The sequence below is a fragment of the Uranotaenia lowii genome, chromosome 2 (genome assembly GCF_029784155.1).
Source record: "Uranotaenia lowii strain MFRU-FL chromosome 2, ASM2978415v1, whole genome shotgun sequence".
Lineage (NCBI taxonomy): Eukaryota > Metazoa > Arthropoda > Insecta > Diptera > Culicidae > Uranotaenia > Uranotaenia lowii.
Window position 1 is genome coordinate 350,441,017 of NC_073692.1, and position 25,000 is coordinate 350,466,016.

The 25,000-nt window shown below is 41.9% G+C and overlaps 3 protein-coding genes across 8 annotated transcripts in view; 2 read left to right on the top strand and 1 right to left on the bottom strand.

Moving 5' to 3' along the window:
- Positions 1 to 643: 643 nt before the first annotated feature.
- Positions 644 to 3,133, top strand: LOC129743062 (uncharacterized). Its single transcript, XM_055735003.1, has one exon. The coding sequence runs from the start codon at positions 644 to 646 to the stop codon at positions 3,131 to 3,133; it is 2,490 nt and encodes an 829-aa protein (XP_055590978.1).
- An 899-nt stretch (positions 3,134 to 4,032) lies between these two features.
- On the top strand, positions 4,033 to 7,479 carry LOC129747057 (CCR4-NOT transcription complex subunit 7). The gene is made up of 2 exons (XM_055741072.1): positions 4,033 to 5,006; positions 6,243 to 7,479. The coding sequence occupies exons 1-2, from the start codon at positions 4,167 to 4,169 to the stop codon at positions 6,531 to 6,533; spliced, it is 1,131 nt and encodes a 376-aa protein (XP_055597047.1). The 5' UTR covers positions 4,033 to 4,166; the 3' UTR covers positions 6,534 to 7,479.
- Positions 7,480 to 9,064: 1,585 nt separating this feature from the next.
- LOC129744040 (uncharacterized) overlaps positions 9,065 to 25,000 on the bottom strand; it is a 19,334-nt gene continuing 3,398 nt past the window's right edge. For all 6 annotated transcript variants that reach the window (XM_055736363.1, XM_055736364.1, XM_055736366.1 and 3 more), the window contains exons 3-5: positions 17,682 to 18,771; positions 14,911 to 17,564; positions 9,065 to 14,801 (exon numbers count right to left, since the gene is read on the bottom strand). In XM_055736363.1, coding sequence (XP_055592338.1) covers positions 10,851 to 14,801; positions 14,911 to 17,564; positions 17,682 to 18,762 — 7,686 coding nt within the window. In that variant the 5' untranslated portion in view covers positions 18,763 to 18,771 and the 3' untranslated portion in view covers positions 9,065 to 10,850. The remainder of the gene's footprint in view (positions 14,802 to 14,910; positions 17,565 to 17,681; positions 18,772 to 25,000) is intronic.

Sequence of the window (25,000 nt, forward strand, 5' to 3'; positions counted from 1 at the left end):
CGAACTCCGAGAGTCACACCTTGGTTGGCTTGTGACTGGTACCCTGACATCGAAATCCATCTATGAGCCCATCCAATATGCCCAACTTGCCTCGGTGGAATCCATCGAAAATTCCATCACCAGATTCTGGGAACTTGAGGAAGTTCCAACCGCTCCGAAAACGACAGCCGAAGAGCAGCAATGTGAGGAACATTTTGCTGCCACCCACACTCGTGATGTTTCCGGTAGGTACACCGTCCGATTGCCGCTGAAACCAAATGCCGACAAGCTGGACAGCTGCCGAAATCTAGCATTGAAAAGGTTTTTCATGCTGGAAAATCGCTTGCAACGGAATCCCGAACTGTGGTCCTAGTATGTTGAATTCATTCGTGAATATCAACTACTTGGTCACTGCCAAACAATCAACGAAGCCGACGACCCGCCCCAGCGTGGGAAATATTATCTTCCACATCACGCTGTACTTCGCCCCAGCAGCACCACCACAAAGTGCAGAGTGGTGTTCGATGGAAGCGCAAAATCATCCCCGTCTGGTCTTTCCCTCAACAACGTCCTCACCGTCGGCCCAGTGGTTCAAAACGACTTGTTTAGCATTATGCTAAGGTTCCGCAAACATCGTTACGTTTTTACTGCTGACATCGCCAAAATGTACCGACAAGTACGAGTGCATCCCGACGACACTGGTTATCAACGCATTTTCTGGAGAGAAAACCCGAAACACCCCTTGCAGGTTCTAGAGTTGACAACCGTCACCTATGGGACCGCATCAGCTCCGTTTCAAGCAACCAGGTGCTTGATACAACTCGCCGACGACGAGGGAGACAAGTTTCCCAAAGCTGCTAACATCTTAAGACATGATTGCTATGTTGACGATATCATGTCTGGTTCCGACAACATCGACGAGGTGATTGAAATCCAACGACAACTGAAGGCCATTCTGCTGAAGGGTGGTTTTCCTGTTCACAAATGGTGCTCCAACTCAACCCAATTGCTCGAACACATCCCGGTGAATGAGCAAGAAACCACCAAACGTTACGACGAATTCGACATCAACGAAGCGATTAAGGTCCTAGGCGTACTGTGGGTGCCTAGTACTGATCAACTTTTAATTGCCCGATGCACTCCCCCGACAGTGAACGAAAAGCAGCCCACCACGAAACGAATTGTGTGTTCCGAAATCGCCAAATTGTTCGATCCATTGGGATTGATATCGCCAACCATCGTCATCGCCAAACTCCTGGTTCAACAACTTTGGCGAAAGAAGTTGGATTGGGACGATCATCTCGACAACGACAGCCTCAAGCATTGGAACGACCTCCGAGAGTCACTTTCTCACCTCAACGAAATTTCAATCCCCCGCCAAGTGACATTCAACGACGCTGTGGCTTACGAGCTGCATGGTTTCGCCGACGCTTCTATGGTAGCATATGGTGCATGTATCTACATACGAAGCATTTTCCCCGATGGCTCCTGTAAGGTTCGCTTGCTTAGTAGCAAATCAAAAGTCGCCCCCCTCCACGAATTGTCAATCCCAAGGAAAGAATTGTGTGCTGCAGTACTTCTAGGCAAATTGGTGACAAAAATTGTTTCCTTTATTGACATCAATTTTCGCAAAGTTCTACTTTGGTCCGACAGTCAAATCGTTTTGGCTTGGATCAAAAAACATCCCGACCGACTTGAGATTTTTGTGCGCAATCGAATTGCTGAAATCAATCTCCACACCCAACAAGAACAGTGGCATTACGTTCCATCGCCGTTCAACCCAGCCGATATTGTGTCGAGAGGCCAACTGCCGTTCCCGCTGAGTCAAAATACGACGTGGTGGGAGGGCCCACAATTTCTGACCGAAGCAACTTTCATCGAAGAGCGCCCAGAAGACATCCCCGATGATGAATTGCCGGAGTTAAAAGTCAACTTGGTGACTACTCTGGCAACCAATCAAAAGCCGTTGGACGTTTTCACCGATGTGAGCTGTTTCCGAAAGCTGCAACGAATTATCGCCTGGGTGTTGAGGTATCTTAACAACCGCCGCAAGCCAAAAGAGGAACGTGTGTTGCATCCGCATTTGACTATCGACGAGCTTCGAAATTCCATGTTGGTCATCGTTCGTGTCATTCAACGTTTGGAATTTGACGACGAAATCAAACGAGTCCAAAAAGGTGTCCCATGCAAACGATTAGCAGCTCTCAATCCCATCTTATCCGACGGTCTTCTTCGAGTTGGTGGTCGACTGAGACATTCCAACTTGCCCGACGAATCAAAGCATCAGCTCATCCTACCAAACAACAATCCGGTCACAAAGCTACTGGTCCGAGCTTTGCATCTTGAGCTTCTCCATGTGGATCCGAGTGGGTTCATCTCAGCGCTTCGACAACGATTTTGGTTACTCAACGCCCGTTCCACCGTTCGCAATGTAACACGGCAATGCATCAAGTGTTTCCGTGTGAATCCAACCAACGTCCAGCAACTGATGGGTGAATTGCCAAAGCAGCGTGTGGTGTTTTCCTCGCCATTTAACATCACCGGTGTCGATTATGCTGGTCCAATCCAAGTGAAGCAAGGTAAATATCGTCCGAAGGTGGTCAAGGCTTACGTCTCGGTGTTCGTGTGCATGGCCACAAAAGCAATACATCTGGAATTGGTGTCAGATTTGACGACCGATGCATTCATCGCTGCCCTAGAGAGGTTCATCAGCCGCCGAGGAATGGTTGCCGAATTGCATTCCGATAATGCAACCAACTTCAAAGGTGCCAGCAACGAACTCCATCAATTGTACCAGCAGTTCCAGGAGCAGCAACAAGCCAACAGAATCGAGAGGTATTGCCAGTCGAAAGAAATCGCTTGGCATTTCATCCCGCCAAATGCTCCCGAGTTTGGTGGCCTTTGGGAGGCCGCTGTAAAGAGCACCAAATATCATCTCAAGCGAATCATCGGTACCACTTTGCTGTCCTTCGAAGAAATGGCCACTCTGTTGTGTAAGATCGAAGCCATCCTCAACTCCAGACCCGTTTCCATTCCATTCCGTCGTGCTATCACCAAGATATCGCTCCTACCAATAGAGGACAACAAGTCACCACTCCCGGCCGGAATATGTTCCGTTTCTGACAATCTGCCAGCACGGAAGAAGTCAACATAAATGACCGTTGAAAAATACTGGCAACACGAGTGAAAATTAACGGTCAGTTAGAGAAAAATTTGCATACGATCAACATCGAAATCTCGTATTTCTCTTATTAATAAAGTTAAGTTGTTTGAGTTAGATTACCAGTTTTATTTAGTCCAAAGTGGAACCGTCCTTCCCGTTAAAAGGAAACCAAAAACAATTCGACCCGCATCCGTCTGAAGAATTTTCCGATCCGATCATCCGACGCCCACGCCAATTCCAACCTTATACAGTCCACCCGCATTTTGTTCACCGCCCGAACACCTTCGTTGGGGTGTCTTTGATTGTAAGTCCTCCCAAGCTTGCATAAATGGTTCTGTTTATTAGCATGGCACAAGTTTAGTTAACAGTTGCCGATTGGCACACTTGTCTTTTCAGATGTAGATGTTTCGATTGAAGAGTGAGATTCGTTGTCGAATGCCGCTTCAATGTCTAGAAAAGAAGCGAGTGCTATTTCTTATGCCTCTAAAGTGTTTTCTAGTTTTTGTGTTACTGAGTGTTGAGTTTTATCTTTTTTCCCTGGTTTTGGGATAAAGATCACGCGCACCTTCTTTCATTGAGTTGGAATATGACTGAGGGTCAAACTGGCGACGAACATCTCTATCAAAGCAGGTGTTACCGTTTGTTTAGCTTGCTGTATTTGAACTGGTATAAATCATCTTTACCAACTCATTACCCAGCTAACAATTGAAGGTGTAAAGATTGTACGTGATTGGCAAAGTGCTTCATCACGTCAGACAGACTGAGTCTTTCGACGAAGAATGCAAAGAATTGCTTTATCTCCCCAGCATGACATCAACCTATCTCGGTTAGCATGCGGCAGAATCATCCACCGGAGTTGGGTTTGGGTACCCGATCTCCGTTAAGGTTACTCGCATGGGGTCTCGAGTTGCACATTATCTACCATTCGCCAGCCAGCCAGCAGGCCACCGGTGAAGATATTTTTCCGAAATAATTGTACCATCCGAAAATCCTAGTTAACGTTTCTTTGATCTTCCACTCACTAATGCACATATTTCTTGCACCCTCGCAGGCAATGCCATCGGCAATTAGCGGTGGCGGAGGCGGAAATCATACAGGCGGCGGAGGTGCAGTCGGAGGAGGTAATGGAGGCAATATGAATCACGCACAATCAAATGAAGATTGCGGCATCCGCGACGTGTGGCGTCACAACTTGGAGGAGGAGTTCCGCACGATTCGCCATATCGTGCAAAAGTATCACTATGTAGCGATGGACACCGAATTTCCGGGGGTGGTGGCCAGACCCGTGGGCGAGTTCCGCTCATCTGCCGACTATCAGTATCAATTTCTGCGGTGCAACGTGGATCTACTAAGAATCATCCAGCTGGGGCTGACCTTCATGGACGAAGAAGGTCGTACGCCGCCAGGCTTTTCCACGTGGCAGTTCAACTTCAAATTCAATCTCAACGAAGACATGTATGCACAGGACTCAATCGATCTGCTTCAAAACTCGGGAATCCAATTCAAGAAGCACGAAGAGGATGGTATCGATCCGTTGGATTTTGCAGAACTCCTGATGACGTCAGGCATAGTGCTGATGGAAGAAATCAATTGGCTCAGTTTCCATTCTGGTTATGATTTTGGATATTTGCTGAAACTGTTGACGGATCAGAACCTGCCGGCAGAAGAGAGCGACTTTTTCGAACTGTTACGAATCTATTTCCCGATGATCTACGATGTGAAGTATCTGATGAAAAGCTGCAAAAATTTGAAAGGTGGTCTGCAGGAGGTGGCCGATCAACTGGAGCTACGACGAGTTGGCCCACAGCATCAGGCCGGGTCGGATTCGCTGCTAACCGGAATGGCTTTCTTCAAAATGCGTGAGGTACATGGTTTTGGTTTTCTTAACACGAGTAGTAGTAGCAAACATCAAGATAGCAGTGGCACCGGCGATTGTTGCAGCACTAGTTTTATCGGTCCGATCGAGTGTACCTCGGAAGAAGGACTGCCACTGCCAGATGCCACTGCTGTCGCCAATGGTAATGGTGGTGAAGGTTTGAATTCCAATGACAAAAGTGCCCCGAGTATTGCTAACAACAGCAGCGGGTTCGTTAGCTTCGAGTGCAATTGCGGTGACAGCTTTGAAAGCGTTCTGAACCAGTCGCTTCACCATATCGACACAAAGTTGAAAGCGCACGTCCAGAAAATTCCCATCGAATAGCACATGGGTGCCTTTTTTTTATCTATTGTTATTTCTTTGTTGAAACTTGAATTGATCGGTTATTTTCCTACACATACTTTATTATCACCTTGAATAGTTTTGAGCAGTACAGCAAATGAGTGAATTTCCTGTGAATTTGTTGAAATATTTGGCTTATCTTTACGTTTGTTGATTTGAAAAAAAATGGATTACTTTCTGCCTTACTTTATCATCGGATGAGAAAAATGATTAAATATACTCGAAACTCTATAAACTCAATCGTTTGTTTTTTGCAGAATGATGCATCCAATACACGAAAACAGTGCAACTTTGACACCATTGTTTACCGGAAATTCTATCACTAGCCGGAAAGTATGCGAAGAATTGTCTATGAACAATGGTGTGTCTAGTTGCACTATCAATATCCGGCCTTCATCTGTTAAAAGTTCCTCATTTGCTGTATCGCTCTATTCATGACTTTAACGTTCATTTAACATTTTATTTTGCGAGTTTGATTGTAAATAAATGTTGCTGTTAAGTTAATCAGCTCAGTTGATTTTTCAGTCGATTTTGTGCTTTTATGCTTTTGGCATATTTTTGTTGAAACATCAGAGGTTCTGCACTCTTGAGTAACTTTTGACGAAGTTGATATTAAGGTTTCTGTAAATGATTCTCCTTGAAATTTTCCTATCCAACATAACTTCTGAGTAGCGCGGTTTGGTGCAAAATTGTCGCTAAAATATCAATGGTCCCAAGTTACTTCCTTGTGGAACCTGCCTGGTAAGTATTTGAGTATAGTGTTTTGAGCCATAAAGTCACAATCGTTTTCCAGAGTTACTCACTGTCCTTATAATAAATCTTTACTGAATATTTATATGAAAAATACACAGGCAATCAAATAATTTCCCATCCTCCCCGCAGATGTTCTTCGAGGACAACATAGACAACGCCAAGTATTGTGGCCACTTGTACGGTTTGGGAACGTCTTTCATCGTGAACGGTAGCAGCAATACGATCAGCAGCAGCACAAACAACAGCTCGATCGGTGGATCCGGCGGGGGTGGCTCCGGTGGAGGGAACTCCGGTGGCAACAGCAACAACAGCGGCCCTTCAGGCGGAAATAACGCAAGCAACAACAACAACAATCAAAACGCAAACAGCAGTAGCGGTAACAATTATCACGACAACGGCGAGTCGAACGCGACCTCATGATTCCGTTTGATGCTAACTCGTTAAGCAAAAATTGATTGAGGACAAAAAAAATTCCGGACGAATATTAGAGCAGTATGACCAAAATAATCCGTTTAGAATATGCCCAATATTATCCTACATGGAAAACTCAACTATAAAGGAAACAGCATATTTATTCGCGCTTCGCTATCTATCTATCGTTCGTTAGAGTAGGCAGAGAGGAAATCCTAAGACCATCTCTGACTGGGCAAGTAACTAAAGTTTCATTTAAAATATTTCAAGAAGCGGGAGAGGCATTATGGCCGATAGTGGTTCCGTTTTAATTAGATTGTCTATCGTTTGTAAAATTCGAATCAAATTGTACCCGACAGCTTTTAGACGACGAATCGGTTCCTGGTTTTTGAATTTATCGTTTTAATTTTCCATTTTTTATACTTTGACTAATGAACGTTGAACGTTAACAGAAGCCAGCTCGAAGAAAACTTGTTTCGCTGTTCCTTTGTTCTAGGAAAACCAATAAAACAGGATTTATGTGTGACAAAATTGGTTAACACTGTAGAAAAAATATGTTTTATCATTAGTTGAAACACGATGTTTTCCGATACGTTTGATTGGAAAAAAGAAATTTGCTAAAATTGTTTAGGTTTTTGACCAATTGTTCCAATAATTGAAGAAACAAGTAAAGAAAAACATCTAGAAATTAATAGCCTTGATTTTTTTTTTAAAAATTTATTGAAATAGACACCAGAAATTTAAATTCTTGTGCTGCAGATGAGGTGAAACGTAAAGTAAAATGTAAAAGGAATGTTACACGTGGCGTGCGTTATAAAACAAACGAATTTGAGACACAGCATAAAGGTTGTTCAACTTCTTCTCAAGTAAAATCAAGTTTTTCACAGCTTTATTAGAAGGAGCTGAAAAAATTAACAACACTTAACCCGAACAATAAACACGTTTATCAACAAAAGTAGAAGTGAATGTTGACTAAATCCGAAATCATCAAGATACGTAATCAAAAACTCGTTTCGTGTTCAAAGTTTTTTTTCAACTGATCCAAAAGTTTACAAAGTACAACGCTAGAATGTCTTTTACCTACTTTATTGCCTTATGCGACGGTTTTCCATATCGAATTTTTAGACGATATTTTGTGTCGTTCCATTTTTTTTAAGTTTTTGACGAAAGTTTTTTTTATTTAAGGTACACCGGGGCAAGTGCAAACGGTTTTCACCATAGTTCAACTTTCACATGTCCTAGAAAAATATGTATACGTTCAAAAATTATCAATTATCGTTCGTTGCATCACTAAAATAGTTTTAAACAAATTCCCGTTGAAAGTGAAAAATAAAAAAATGTTGGTAAAAAGTAACGGTGCTTTTGTGAAAAAATTTCAAAATTTGCACTTGCCCCGTTTATGGGGGCAAGTGCAAACGCAATACTTTTTCCTAACTAATTCACAGATGAGTCAGTGTATCGGTCCTAAAATGAATTGAATACATGTTCCGGTACGTTTTATCAACTTTTATTCATATATTTGCTGTTTTGTTGCAATATTGATAACTTTTTGGAACTCAATTTTTGGTGACTGTTGTTTTAAGCAGAAGACCTTCATTTACTAAGGCATTACGGAACTTTGAACATCCGCTTTAGATACAACACTTTGGTACCCCTTCTGACCATTTTAATATAATGCTGAACCATTTTGGTGATGAATTTTCTGAAATGGCTGATGTTACATGACTTAAAGGTGCGTTTGCACTTACCACGGTAGTGTCGTTTGCTCTTGCCCCGCAGTGTGGGTTAACAAGAGCGAATATTATTTCACAACTTTCGGGGTGTACTGAAAATTTATCATAAATTTTCTGCTTTCACTTGAATATCGGTCCCAAACACTCACCTTTTAACGAAAATTCGGATTTGAATGCCCTTCGTGTGTGAATTCGTGTGTGATCAAACAGTGCCGTGTTTTTAGTGAAAAATTTAAAGAAAGTTTAGTTTATCTATGTCAGATTGTTCGTTTGGGTCTAAACAACAATTTCTAGAAGAAGAAATATTTTTTACTTTTTTTGAACAGAGAAAAGTTGAGCGTTTGCACTTGCCCCGAGTTTGCACTTGCCCCGGTGTACCTTACATGCTGTTTTATTAAGGCATTTAACTCAAAGTTTTTTGTGCCGAATATTCAATTCACTCTTGAGTGGTGTTGGTAAGAGTGGGGACGTAATCGTCGCGGCTACCTAACTGTTATTGAATTTTAGTTGAAGAAAGGAAAGAGGATTGCGTAGGGTCGGCTCTCGAGAACAGATTACGTCTTGGGTCGGTACTGGCTTCCTATAGCGTGGTTTCGTTAGCTACCTCAGGTATTGTCTTCCTGGCCAGACTTCTTTCCGATGTTGGCGAACCGGTCGCACGAGAGGTTGTTCTAGTAAATAAACGAAAGTAGCATTAGATTAAGTACAGACAGAAGGAATTTCTGAGAGGAAGTGGACTAAACGACCAGGAGTCGACTTAAAAAAGGAATTTCTTTCACCTTCCACTCGAAACAAAAATCTAATTCGTAAATCTTCACAGGTGTCAACACTGTAGTCTTACTATGTGGACTAATATGGTATTTTATATTTATGCTGAAAGTTCGTTTAACGTTACATTGTATCATTACCAGTAATATTTATCCACGTTTTTTTCAACTTATCTCAAACGGGCTCCAGTCAAATGTGTTGTATGGTTTATATTCTCAAAGGTCTAAACCTTTCGATTTGTTCACGTTTTAGATTCTCATATCGTTTATGGCGCAAAGACTAAATTAGACAACTTTTGTTTTGTTTTTAACAGTCACAAGAAAATTTTTATGATTTTTGCGGCATTCCTTTAGTTTATTCCAAATAATTCGATATAATTTTGATAGCTTTTTGCGTTACATCACCTCGTGTATCAGGTATCATTATAATGTTTTTTTTTTGTTTCTAATAGTATCTATTACATGAAATTCTAAGCTTCATTAGGTCGGTTCTTAGTGTTATCTATCCAAACTGAAAAAGGTTGTAAATGTTCAGCGCTTTCAACACGCACCAATCAGAAAGAGGGACTCTAATAAGTTTCTAAATCACTGCCACTCCTATATTTACAAGAATTTTTCCTTACAAAATACGTTGCTGGCATCTAAAAATAACCGAAAAAGTTTTTTAAACTCTCTTTCAAAAGCGTGTTGTTTACCGTTTTTCATTGGTTTTCCAAAAAAATTAATATTTATTTAGGACACAGGAAACGATGGGTAAATCCCAACAGGTTTAAACTATACTCCTATATCGAAAGCAAAAGCGAAAACATTTACTGCAGAAAAACAAACCTTTTTTACACTCGACGTATTGCGCATCAAATCAGAAGCCGCATTCTAGTTTCCGATTAAGTTCACGAAAATAAAGGAAATACTAGCTGAATTGGTGTGCAATCTGTCCTAACTAAATCGATGACAAAACTATTTTTACAAAGCTAATCGTGACTTAAACTATTCTATTGTACATTTTTTTTCTATCGTGTTTTCATTACCACGAACATAATCATAAGCGTTTCGAAAAAGGACCTCCCAACAGAGGTTCAACCAGGGATTCAAGGGATAGTTCTATCACTACAATGAAGTGTGGGGAATTTATTGATTCACATTTTGTGTAGGTATATTTCTCCGTTTAGTTATAAGTTTCCGGGTTATAAGAAAACTACATCCGAAGTTTTCTTAATTATTATTTTTGAATTCCACACACGATTGTTTTTTAATCAATATCTTCCTAGAAACAGAATATTTTTAGAATTACTTTTTAATTTTTATATTTAAATCTGTTCGAGAAAATATCCACAATTTTATACAATTTACCCGGTTAATTTGAAAACAACCATAATAGGTTCGTATTATCCATATGACTTTGAAATTCGGAGTCCTGCGTAATTTAAAATGCACATGAAGCCACTAAAATTTCTCGCTACGTAATATTTAAATTGTAACGTTACTGAGAAAGTTTAGTTTTACAGAAAAATCCCCAACCCAGATACAGGGTATGTTGAGTGTATTTTTCAAATAAAATTAAGTAACATTGATAATCGAAGAAAAACAAAATCATGGATAGCGCTCAAGCTAAAGGCAGCCCCACACTATTAACTGGAATCGATTTCCAGATTACAGAACCAACTAGGGTAGGTACCACTTAAAAAACAATCGCTACAACTCAGTGCAGTTCGTTATCATTTAAACCAGTTGGTCGAAAAGAAAAAAAATCCTTCACTTCCTCACTTACACGGAAAAATAAATCCAACACACTTATAAAAACAACCCTAATAAACAAAGGTGCGGCTTCAACTCGAATCCAACAAATTGTCCTGCAGATCACCGCCACCGGGCAGCGCTGCTGCCCCACCACCGCCTGCTTGTTTCAGTTTGCACTCCGGACAGAACCACTTCCCTTTCGGCGGCATAATGATGCCCACACACTCGAAGTGGAACCACTCGATTCGACAGTTGTCCCCGTCGCAGGCAATCATCTCGGATACCTCATCGTATGGGCATCTGCAGTAGCAATATACGGATTCACCTTCTCGCGGCGGACGCCATCCTGTAGGTATGCGGATTTGGTTGGCCGGGAAGAATTCGCTCTGGATACTAGGGAAAGAGCCAAGAGGTGCTATTTTTGGTGCCGCTGGATCCACAATGGGAGGTTGGAAAGCTTGAGCAATCGTTGGACGTTCCGGAGCTGGTGGCCGTAATGGGACTGCTGGTGCTGCAATACTGGAAACCGCCGATTTGGATGATTTGGTTTTCGGAGCAGCTCGTTTTCGGCCCGTTCCACTGCTCGGCGTTTTGGGCGTTCCCCCTCGACTATTTGGAGTTGATTTATTCGAAAGCGACAGTTTGAGTTTGGGCAGTGGCGGAGGAGGTCGATGCGGGGTTGTTTTGAAAGAGGCTGTTTTGCTGGGTTTTTGGGTTATTTGAAGAGCCCCTTCTTCACTGGAATCACTGTCGGCATCGGTTTGATGCGGTGTGCCCATGGGGCTTGGATTGATGTGATGCACGGGAACGTGTGGTATACGGGATGAATCAATTTTAGGAGGTTGTTGGGTAACAGTTGTTGGCGGCAGACGGGATGTAACAGGAGTGTGTTGTTCACCTACATTTTTTATCGTTTTGGTCCCTTTAGTTTTTGTACTTGTCGGTGATGGAAGATCTTCTTTACTCCAGACCAAATTTGGCGGTGGTGTTGGTTTCATAACGGAAAGAATGGACTTTTCTGGATTCCGTGACGTCAAAGGAGTCAATGGTTGGCCCATTTCTTCGTCGCTGGTGTAGCCGTAGAATTTGTTCGGTTTGCGACTGCGTTGCGATCGCTTGACCGATGAACTACTTTCAGAAATATTTCCACCAGTACTTAAACGTGGAGTGTGGATAAGACTAGCGGAGTTGGTTGCCAAGGGAGTTCCGGGAGCCGATGCTGTCAAGCTTTCCGGATCATGTATCGAAGCATGATTTTCGACTGGATGCAACATAGGTGGTGCTGTTTGTGGAACCATAGGAAGCGGCGGTGCCGGAGAGAACTGATCAACATGATTTAAATTCAACGGAGGAGGAATACCACCGAAATGTTGTAGATGAGGATGAGACAGTAGCCCTGGGGGAGTTTTCCTCGATATTTTCCTCTCGCGTTTTCGTTTTTTTGGTTTGACCTTTTTCTTGGAGACCATTTCTTCCGGTAGGGAAGGAGTTGATGGGCGGCTGTTTTCTACTATACCAAAACTGTTCAGTGGACTCATACAAGTTTGCTGCATCAGTTGTTTTCGTTTTTCAGCTAACAGTTGACTAGCCATTTTTTGTGGGTGCTCATCGTAGAATTCTTCATCGGTTTCTGACTCTTCTGTTTCCAAATCGGATTCATTAATAATAGTATCTGGATCCACTGGTACAGGTGGCTCAACTGGGGGCTCTTCTTTCGGTGGAGGTGGCGGAGGCGTAGCTGGTTTCTGTTCTTTTTTCGATTCGTCTTTAGTCTTGGACTGTTTTGATGTTTTATTCTCTTCATCCGAAGTATCTGAGTCGGAGCTCGAGCTACTACTTCCGGAGCTACTCGAACTGCAACTACAGTTCGAGCCACATTCACAGCTTGAATCAGAATCACTCCCACTGTCGCTGCTGGAAGAATCGGAACCACTTTTCGATGGTTTTCTTTTTCTGGGCGACTTCTGTTTCTTAGACGGGCTGCCAACGCGTGTTTTCAACAAAGATTCCGACTTTTTACTACTATCTACATTGCCATCGTCATCAATCACTATGGTTTCTCCCATATCGGCCGACTTCGTTTCCGGATAAATCTTTTTAAACATCATACAGTAATCGTGATCAGATTGTGAAACATGTAGCACTTTACTAGACAACATCTTTTCGACAAACTGTTCCTCGGAAATTTCATCCGACAGCGAGGGTTTCCTACTGTTTGCCCTGCTGGCTTGAAAATTTTTGAAATTGTTCCATATATTTGCAACCGCATCTATCGCAGATTTATCATCGTCATCTTTATCCTGTTCTTCTTCCACCGTGACTCCCACTCCGGCCTCCTCTTTTGGCACTGAACAACTAACATCGCCATCCAACTTGGCATCACCGCTAGCGTTTGGTGCGAATTTCTTATTGCTCAAATTTGACCCATCATCTGAATCGTCGCTGCTATCACTCTCTGATAGATTAAGCGCGGGTAGATTAATCAAATCTCCTAATGGGTCATCCTTAGAGCGCTTTTTCTTTTTCTTACGTGGTGTTTCAAGATTTGCCTTACTGCTCTCCTCCTTGGCTTCATCCTTTGTTTCAACCTTCACCTTTTTGTCTTCAGATTCTTGCTTTACTTGAGCTGCCAATTCTTCCTTCGTTTGTTCTTCCTGTTTAATTGGTTCCACAGGAGTCACCGGTTCTGGAGTCGGTTCTTTCGGTTTAGGTGGCGATGGGGGCGGTGGAGGTGGCTCATAATGCCGTTGAATGTGTTTCACCAGCAACTTTTTAGATATGAATTTCTTCTCACAGCCATCCTCACTGCACGGATATTTTTCCTCGCCGTTGTGCAATCGCTGGTGAACTTTTAAAGCAAATGAACGCCGGAAACCCAACTGACAAACATCACAGTAAAAGTACGCCGGTGGCACGCAGAAATGATATACGTGCGGCCACTTTTTCTGCAAACAGCGCTTACACAGAACACCCTCGGTCCCATGCTTCCAGAATAAATGTTTCATAATATCTGCCTTGTTCCGATACGCGATACCACATCGATAGCAAAGATGGTGCAATTTGTGCTTCCAGACATGATTTGAGAGTGACCCTTGTTCGACGCACTGTTCTAAACAAACATCACAAGCCATGTGTCGCTTTCTCAGATGAACCATCAGCCTAAAGGCTGACGGAATTCCGTCTATATTACACAGACAACAACGAAAGCTGAAATCCAACGCTATCATTCGATTTGGCGCTCCTGGACACATGTGACATAGGAGCTCACTATAGCTAAAAAAGTTCGACCGACACATCAAGCACATAAGTAGAGACTTTTGATGCATTTTTCGGTTGTGTAGATAAAGTTCCTTGTGAATCCGGGTAATGAATCGACACTGGAAACACTCGAACTGCTTGGGATATGTAACAGCTTTTTCCTCTGCTGTCCAGCTGCTGTCGAATGTTTCCAGGTTGAAGAAAAGTGGTTCCAACTCATCGAGTGAAGATTTGAATCTCTGCACAATTGTAGCTGGCAGGAGTTCTTCTGCCGTTATACTGTTCACCAATGCCTGGAAGCGATGTGAGGCCAATAAATGTAGAGCCAGATATTTGCCATTTACGGCAATACGACGCGCGTGGTTGCAATACAAACAGAACGGAACCGTCGAACGAAGACAAATTTTAATGAACTCTCTAATTTCAATCTTATCCAGTGGTTCATCCAAACGCAACTCAAATAGCTGGGCGTCTTCATCGGCAACAACTATACCATCGGAAGGAGCTGCAGATCCTTCCGTGAATGATTTTTCTGGGGAAACAGCTCCGGGCGGTTCTGTTGGCTGAGGAGATTCATCAATGCTCATCGGTTCCACCGTTGAGGGTACATGGCCAACTGGTGCAGGAGCAGGACCCATTTCAGGAGGCAGATTAACAGGCTGTCGATCACCTTCCTCTTCGATATCCATCTCTACAGGATCAAACTTAACGTCAGCTTCTTCGGCATTCGCTTTCTGTTGTGTGCTTTTGTCAGCTTCGTTCTGGTTTTGCGATACAGGATCCTGGAATAAAAGATATATTTTTTTAACGCAATGTTATCTAATTGTGTAGATTTCAAATCTGTTAGTACATAATCGTTTAAAAAATATAGAAGAAATAAATTTTGTTTACCTCAATGTTCTCCGACTTTTGAGGTTCTTTTTCGTTGGCCGTGTCCGTTTCTTCGTCTCCAGCTGGCGTCTCATCTTCGTCATCGTCGTAGTCGCTTTCGGTCGACGATTCTTCACTCTCGATTGGGGTACAAAACTGTTTGGGAATTTTAACCTTCAGCTTCGGAACCAGCAGTGGGGGTCGGTCTTCATCTGCCGGTGGTTGCTCCAACCTTTGCTGCTGCTGTTGTTGTTGTTGTTGCATTTCAGCTGGCAGCTCAGTTGGAACCGGAGGCAGCTCTGAAGGAGTCTCGTTTACGTTTAGCAAACTGGCAGGGATGGTGGAGATCATTCCAGTTTGATTCCGATTGCTATGCACGGGATAGTGCTGGGACGATGTTTGGTACAAAGTTGAAAGTTGTTGAGGCAGGATCTGATTGGCGGTAAATAACATACTGTCAGCCTGAGATGGTGCTGCCTGTAGTGGCTTCATGAGTTGGGATTGAAGGATTGGACTGCTGAAGGAATCGGGGTTGTGAGCATTGGCTGTTTTAGGTTTTTTAGTCAAGATTTTTCGGTTTCCGATATTGTTGGGACGACTTTCGTTATTTTGCGGCGCAGGTGGCGCAATGCTGTGGTCGCTAATGGCCTCCAACCTTACGTTAGACGTTGTGTTAAGGTTGTTGGAATGAGGTCCTGCTGACGAAGCAGTTGTTAAATCTAGTTTCTTTTCGCCACACTTATGTTTTGATTGTTTCAGATTGCCACAGCTCTCACACGTATCCAGATAATCTGCACAGTTGTGCTGCACAATTGCATCGTTATCTGCAGCGTTCGCTCGCTCAAATATATGTTCACAGCGAGAACACATAAGGTACAGTGGTTTACTGATATCAATCTGCTGTTCCTGACATTGTTTTTTTTGGTAATCCTCGATACTGTTCACATGTTTTTTCCGCACTTGATGCTTAGTTTCTAGATGGTTCACCAATCGTTCCGCTGTCTGGAAAATGCCTAGACAATACAGGCAAATATATTTTTTGTGAATCTCTCGCATATGTTTAAAGAGGTTCCAGTTTTCGTAATGAGTACCGCAAGGTGAACATAGGAACACCTTCTTTTTGTCTTTCTTTTTCTCAGGTTGCTGGGCAGGAGGGAGATTTGGTATAGTCTGTGGGGGTTCCACTGAATTTGGAACTTGTTGCAACAATGGAGGGGTTGGCAGATGCTGTTGTGACAGCTTGTTACTGGCTAGCATGGTCCTTATGAGGGATTGTTGCTGCGGTTGCTGTTGAAATGGTTTCAATTGTTGAGGGGCACGTTTCAATGGGGGCGCCTTAGGATAACCGGTTCCACTGTATTGAAAGGGAGCTTTTGGCTGATGAAGCCATTGCTGGTGAATACTCATTTGCTTTGTCGGTGATGTGACCTTTTTCCGCGTTCTACGCTGTTTTTCAGCAATGACCAATCGGTTTTCCTCATCCAGTGTATCGGAGGATTCTTCTAGCAAAAAATCCGACGAATTCACTCCTAAATAATTGGTTTTCAGCTGGTTGTTAAGCAGATTAAAATTACCAGGCAAGTGTTCCGATTCCGAGTTTTGAATTTGCGATTCCAACCGCTGGACCTGGTCACTCAAATTATTCACAGCTGGTTTGCTGTTGTAGTCAATCTTAATCAATTGAGGTGGGCGATCATGACCCAATATTTTTTCTTGGCTAAGAAAATTACTAAAGTCAACTGGTTGCGGTTGAGATGAGGCTGACGTTGCAGGTAAATTTGCTTCTTCGGATGTCTTTCCATCCATGAGAGGCCTTTTCAAAGAGATGGAAAGCTTCAACCCTTCACTTTTCGTGATTTTAGCATCTTTTTCGATTTCAGTTGCTCCGTCTTCTTCGTCGTCTTCTTCAGCATCACCTGACATTTGCGATTCAGAATCTTCCATTTTTGATCGTGACTCATCTCCATTTTCATCTACCTTAGGAACATTTTGTTTTTCTGCTAATGGGTTTTCATTGAAAGTATGAGTTTTTGCTGGACTATCTTCAACTGTATTTATTGGTTGTTCAGTGGCCACCGATCGTTCATCATCTTTAGTTTCTTCATCTGAACTGTCCGAATCGGAACTAGAACTTGACGAGCTGGATGAGCTGGAACTGCTGGACTTATCGTCTTCATCTTCATCTAAATCATCATCCTCGATATTATTCTCTTTTGCTGGATGAAGATCACTATGTGGAAGTTCGTCTCTGGGGTGCTGGCCCAATGTTCCAGCATTTTCATCTTCATTATCGTTTTCATTACTGTCTCCAAGCGATGACTTCCCTGAATCAATCGATTGATCTAATTTGCCGGCTTCATTGGCAGCTATAAAATCTGTAGTTTCAAACTGATGATGGAAACTGTTGCTCGATTTCACAGATTGACTTTCGGCGTCTTCACCTGATATCCTCTGTAAAACTTCTTCTTGCTCATCCGGTAAACTCTCGCCTAATTTCTGAAGTTTTTGAGTTGGTTCTGCACCATCTTCAATACTTAAACTAGCTGGGCTAATCGAACGCGGGCGTTTAAGGGTAGGACTATCAAATTTTTGATCGCTTTGTGCAGTCAACTCGATGTTATCACACCCACTTGCTTTAGTGTGTGAAACATTTCCGTTGTGACTATATTCCGAACCTGTTGGTCAAAGTAAAAAGAAAAGGTTAAAATTACGATTCATTGAAATAATTTATTACACACAATCTCTCTTCTTTTTTGAAGAAAGATTTTATGTTCTGTACCAGTAGAACTTACTATTTTCCGGGTCACTATCTTTCCCTAGATGGTCTTCGTTGTCGTATTCATTTCGGCTCACTCCTTCAACAGGTGTGCTGTTTTTGTCGTTATCATGACATTCCATACGTAGTCTCTGGTCCTCTTCTATCACTCGATCCTCCATATTTTCCTCACGATTTTGCGTACCCTTGTCTATCTCTTCATCGACATCCATATCACCTTCGGAAGTTTCCGTAGTGGTCGCCTCAAAATTCGTATAAGATGTACTACTTCGACAGGTTTCGTTGGACGAGCTTGGTTCCACGGTATCACTTTCAGTGAGTTTAGTATCGGAATCTCTCGTCAACCGATCTAGCTCCTCTCTTTCATTTTTATCACTTTCTAAATCTGTTTCCTCATTTGACTCGGTTTGTGATTCAATTCCTCCAACAAATGATTCTTCTGTTATGTTGCCGTTGATTTTATGTTTAATTATCACAACTTCGTCAGGTTTTTCTTCTTCATGATCAGCTTCTTCCATATCCTGCTGATCAATGTCAACGTGACTTTCCTCTCGATCAGTTTGTTTGCTTTCTAATTCTTTCATATCAATTGCATCTTGCATAGGTGATGCCGGATGATTTATATCCGCTTCAATTTTAACTTCGTTTTGTACTGGCCGTTTTTCTTCCGACTTTTCCACGCACTCACCACTGGACTCCGCAGAAAATGCTGAAAGATTATCATCTTCTGCAATGTCTTGCGATGATGATTTTTTGTTAGATATCGTTTCGGTAACATTTACCTTCGGCGGTAAACTTAGTTCTTCACTAGTGCTCGCAATAGCTTCTGATTCGAGATGTACCGGTAATTCAGAATGATATTCATCGGTGTCAACTTCATCCCCGATGGCTGTTGATGATTTTTCAGCTCCATCGTCCACTTCACTTGAGTTGATCGTGGACGGAGACGCAGGTAAATTACATTCTTGATCCGAACAGTTTAGAGTGGTACTAGTTTTGGTGGGCACCACTTCGTTCCGATCCGGAAGTTGTTCTGCTTCGGATACCAAACTTTCGCTGGTTGTTGATTCGATCGCTGCCGCTTCTTCATCCTCCATAGTGTGTATCTGTAAACAGAGATAGAGGAAACATAATTTTTATTTGCTAGCTCATAATATGTCACAATTTTGAAAAGAATAATGTACATTTTACAAAACCGCAGTTGATTATTTGAATGTTTTTGAAAGCATTTGTAAGATCTCTTATAAGATTAAAAACTTCCAAATTCTCAAAACAAAACAAAAAAGCTTTGGATTACGATACTGAATGTTAAATTTTCTTTGAAAGATTTCACAAAAATTCTGAAACTCCCAAGTTCCTATAAAATCAAAATAAAAATTAAATTTATCTTTTTTTGTCTGCGGTTCAACAGATCATAAACAATATTGTATGCGGCCCGCAGACCCTCAAACATCCCATATGCCCGCTCACCCTCATGAGTTGGAAATGCCTATCTTACGGACCCCGGAATTATATTGTTCTCATTAAACCAACCAGAATTAAAAATGCTGCCTAGACTTTCTATACAAGAGGTTTTCAAGCAAATATATTAAGTTACCAGCACTTCCTTTGGTGAGAGATCTATAAAGGATAAAAAAAGGGACGATTCAAAATTAAATCAGAACAATGTATTCATTTTTGGCTTGTCCTTCTCTTTCAACAACCGTAAAATAGGTTGAATCATTATTGGACATGTTCCGATTAACTCCACGACTAGTAAGCCAAAGAATGTTTTGTTAAAATATGTCAAAAACTATGAAGGATTAATCACCGTAATTTATGTTTGTAGATTTAATTTATCGGCCTAGCGGTGAAAAGTGATGTCCTTTTTAGTAGGGACATCTAAAGATTAGGAATTTTTTTCATAACAAATGCGAAGATAACAAACTGAGAAGACGCATCGATAGATGCGTTTCTGAGTTAAAGGGAGTATATCTGAGCGATCACATATCTACCGCTTCACGTATCTACCGCTTCATAGTAGTGTAGGCCCGTGAGGAACAAAAATTTGATATGTGATGATTCTAAATAAATTCTACCCGCTCATTTTCAACATCTTTCATTTCATCTAACCTTCTATCCACCTATATGAAAAAATTTCCTAATCTTTAGATATCCCTACTAAAAAGGACATCAGTTTTCAGGCGCTAGGCCGATAAATTAAATCTACAAACTATGTCAAAAACTTTCACCAAAATCATGTTCACAGAATTCTTAACCGTATGTAAAACTTGTAGACATGTCATACCACTGTTTGAAGTTATGCCAAAAGACACATGTTCGACAATTGAAGAGAAATCAGAGTACAAAAATAACTTAGCATGGTAAGCATAATTTGGCGATTTTTTAAGCATCAAAAACAATTTTTTAAATTTATTCAAGGAACATAAACTGCCGTTCCAAGCAGAACTGTCCCATGTGAATTTTGGGTGATTTTAACTTTTTTGCTGGAAATGGTATCTTTTAGTATCCACTTTCGAATAAAAACACAAACAAGTAAACTTTGTTCTGAACTTATACGAAATTTTCATCAAGGTGGATGTCTCTATTGTAACGTTCAGTCGTTGGCCAAAGTGACCCAAGAGGAATAAGCGTGTAAGATGTGTGTGTGTGTGTGTGTGCGAATGAGCTACCACTGTGTGAGTGGATTGAGTGACTGGAGACTTTGTAGAGTATGCTAGAAGAAAAAACGGTCAGAGTAGAATTAACAGTCGAGAAAACTAGTTCAGAAATAAAAGTGTTCCGAAATATGAAGTCTGGCCTCCCGTTTAATTATTTCTGAATCCCGAAAAGTTTTGCGTTTACAACTTCAGAAGTGGGATTGCCCCAGCTTTTGGAAAACGGTGGATCCTGGCTCCGGTAGAAGAAATTGAGGATTTAAACCGAGCGGGCAAAAATTCAAAAAGAACAAGGAACCAACGCGGAAGGAGAGCTTCCTTCTATTTCGGGAAGTCCAGAAGAAGATTGGCGGCAAACAAAAGCAGCAGGTGGACGCTAAGATATGCTTGTTGCAGAAACGCCGACTCGTGGCTGAAAAATTGCTGTGATTGGAGCCGATCTAAACATCGCAATTCTCGCAAACTGGGTTAATTGTTTTGTCATTTCTCTTGAGGCAAAGCTAAACGACGCTCTGTGCTTCCGGAGCAGGTCGAGTTGACATGAACTGGAGGATTGCGCTAATTTAGGTTTGGTGGACAAGTTCCGGCGAGGCCCAGCCACGGTGGATGGAGAAAATGACATTCCCGATCGATTCTGAAGTGCAGCATAATAGTTCTTATTTCAGATTTCTATTGTGACAGTGTTACTTGCTATCCATTCCTTTTTCAGTATTCCGTCTTCCGTTATTCCGTCTTCCGTTATTCCGTCTTCCGTTGTTTCATATTCCGTTTTCAATTCCGTAATTTTGCCAAATGGTTGGTTTAATAGAAGTTAAGTGATGATGCATCAGTGATGAATTTTATAGCATGGCAGCAATTAAAACAAATGTACCTAACATAAGTCCTCACCCAGTTCCCTTCCTTTGATATTGTGACCTACTAACCCCGAGAAAGCCACGGGAAACTGGCTCCTCATATTAACATTATATTCGAAAACAAAATTTTTGAAAACTCAATCTTTAAGAAAATTTCTGATCGAGTCGATCAGGTGCCAGGATGGCCGAGTTGTAACGTTCAGTCGTTGGCCAAAGTGACCCAAGAGGAATAAGCGTGTAAGATGTGTGTGTGTGTGTGTGTGTGTGTGTGTGTGTGTGTGTGTGTGTGTGTGTGTGTGTGTGTGTGTGTGTGTGTGTGTGTGTGTGTGTGTGTGTGTGCGAATGAGCTACCACTGTGTGAGTGGATTGAGTGACTGGAGACTTTGTAGAGTATGCTAGAAGAAAAAACGGTCAGAGTAGAATTAACAGTCGAGAAAACCAGTTCAGAAATAAAAGTGTTCCGAAATATGAAGTCTGGCCTCCCGTTTAATTATTTCTGAATCCCGAAAAGTTTTGCGTTTACACTATGTTGATATTTCTACGCAAGAATGTCACTGTTGAATATTCGAGTAAAAAACCAATTTTGGGAGCGAAAGATTGGAAAAAGTATGCATCGGATGTCATTGAAACCATCGACTCAACAGACGAACTGCCTACGGAGGCAGAGTACAGTTTCATTTCCGGGACAATTGTGGACTGTGCAATCGGGGCACAGGTCAGACGGATGAAAGCTCGACGATACAGAAACGGTCTCCCACTCCGTGGTGGGATGGAGATTGCTAGCGCGCGCGATCTGAAAAGTGCAAGGCGTTTGTTGAGTTTCGCAGAACCGGATTTCCAGAGAATCGTTACTTGTCCTTGGAACGCAAGTTCAAGAACTTGATCAGGGGCAAGAAACGGGGGTAGTGGCGGCGATTCGTGGATGGGTTATCTCGAGAAACGTCTTTGCACACGCTTTGGAGAACGGCACGAAACATGCGAAATCACACTCCTTCGAACGAAACTGAAGAAAGTTCAAGTCGATGGCTGATACAGTTCGCGAAAAAGGTCTGCCCGGACGCAGCACCAGCTCAGAAACACTATCGGGATACAGAGAATAGTTCCGAAACGGAGGATCAATTCTCGATGGTCGAACTTTCACTTGCGCTCTGGTCTTGCAACAATTCAGCTCCCGGACTGGACAGAATCAAATTCAACTTGTTGAAGAATCTGCCAGATATCGCTAATAAACGCTTGTTGAATTTATTCAATAAGTGTTTGGAGCTGAACATTATTCCGCATGACTGGAGACAAGTAAAAGTCATCGCCATCCAAAAACCGGGAAAACCAGCTTCTGAATACAATTCGTACAGGCCGATTGCAATGCTCTCGTGTCTCCGGAAATTGCTCGAAAAAATGATTCTCTTTCGGCTTGACAAATGGGTTGAATCAAACAACCTGTTGTCAAGTACACAATTTGGATTCCGTAGAGGCAAGGGTACGAACGACTGTCTAGCATTACTTTCATCAGACATTCAATTGGCGTTTGCCCGAAAAGAGCAGATGGGGGCAGTATTTCTGGACATCAAAGGGGCATTCGATTCGGTGTCCATAGAAGTGCTATCTAGTAATCTTAACTCTTGCGGACTTTCACCAATTTTGAACAATTTTCTATATAACCTGTTGTCTGAAAAAATCATGCATTTTAGCCATGGAGAAACCAAAGTTGAACAAATTAGTTACATGGGTCTACCTCAAGGCTCATGTTTAAGCCCCCTGCTATACAATTTTTATGTCCGAGAAATCGATAGTTGTATGGCACAAAATTGCACGCTACGACAGCTTGCGGATGATTGTGTTGTTCATATCACAGGTAAAACAGACACTCAAATAAAACCTCCGATACAAGAAACTCTTAATAATTTATCAAATTGAGCCAGGAATCTAGGCATCGAGTTTTCGCCTAGTAAAACCGAATTAGAAGTTTTTTCAAGGAAGCATTCCCCTCCTCAAATAGAGCTCCTTATGATGGGTAGAACTCTAACTCAATCTTTTAGTTTTAAATATTTGGGTGCCTGGTTCGACTCTAAATGCCTCTGGGGAAAACATATTAGGTACTTGACTCAAAAATGCCAAAAGAGAATCAATTTCCTTCGAACGATTACTGAACGAGGATTGAGAAACCAGCTTTTGCAGCTCTATGTACCTATTCGTCTCAACAACTACGGAGCGAACAGCATTTATCGGCATATTGAAAACGTACAATCGCTTTTCTGAGCATTTCGACTTCGATGTTTCGAGGAACGTGTTCCGGACAAAAATTTTAACTGTTTCAAGAACTGTATAGGCCTGTTTTAATTTTTATCTTGTATTGTAATTATCTACTATTAAGTTATCATTAGGATCTACATATGATCCGTTGATTTTATTCTAATAAACAATAATAAACCTGGTGGGGTGCTCATCCACAGGACCTCATACGGAAGCTTTTGCTTTGAGTCCGCCGCGCAAACCCACTTAATTAAACTAGAACGAATACAGTATCGTTGTTTGCGTATTGCCATGTGTTGTATGCAATCGACACATACGATGAGTCTCGAAGTACTGGCGGGAGTCATGCCGTTGAAAAATCGTTTCTTCGATTTATCGCTACGTTTCCTAATTCGAAGTGTGACTATGAATCCTTTGGTGATAGAAAATTTGGAAAGGCTTATGAATATTAATTCGCAAGTAAAATATGTAAACAATTATCATACTTTTAGTCAATTAGAAATAAATCCTTCTTTATTAAATTCGGACACGAGTCACTTTTACCCGATTAGCAGTTCCTTGATAAGATTCGATCTGTCCATGACCGCTGACATCCGTGGAATACCAGATCACGTCCGATCCAACATCATTCCTTCAATCTTTGCATCAAAAGTACGTGAAATTGATCCTACAAAAATGTTCTTTACAGATGGTTCTAGAATCGACGGCGCGACTGGTTTCGCAGTGTACAATGAGGGCTTTGAAGCTTCGTTCAAGCTTCGAGAGCCATGCTCCGTTTACACTGCTGAGCTAGCCGCTATTTACTGCACCTTGGAACACATTCGCACATTGCCCGTAGACCACTATTTCATTTACTCGGATCGCCTCAGTTCCGTTGAGGCGATTCGATCGATGAAACTGATGAAGCGCTCTTCCCATTTTTTGCTGGAAATTTCAGGGGTATTGGGCGCTTTGATCGAAAATTCGTATAGGATTACCTTAGCTTGGATCCCGTCTCATTGTCTTATTCAAGGCAATGAGAATGCGGACTCATTGGCTAAGGTGGGCGCGTTACAAGGTGAAATCTTTGAGAGGATAATAACCTACAATGAATATTTTTCAACACCTCGCACTTTAGCGATTGACGCTTGGCAGTCTAACTAGGACAATGGCACAAATGGACGTTGGCTCCATACGATTATCCCTAAGGTTCCGACGAAGGCATGGTTTAAGCATTTTAACATGAGTCGCGATTTCATTCGCGTGGTTTCTCGGCTCATGTCAAATCACTGCCGGCTTGACGCGCATTTGTTTCGTATACAACTAGTTACAAGCAATGTTTGTATTTGTGGGGATGGCTACCACGACATTGATCATGTTGTGTGGACGTGTGAACGGTTTGATCGATCGAGGGCTTGGCTACTGGATACCCTTAGGGCCCGAAGTAAACTACCTGGTGTTCCAATTCGAGACATCTTGGCAAACTTAGATCTTGAATATTTGTACCCTATATACAAATATCTTAAAATGTCTGACTTGGTCGTTTAGTCCTCTTCCCCTCTGTCTTTATCTAATGCTCTTTTCGTCTATTCATT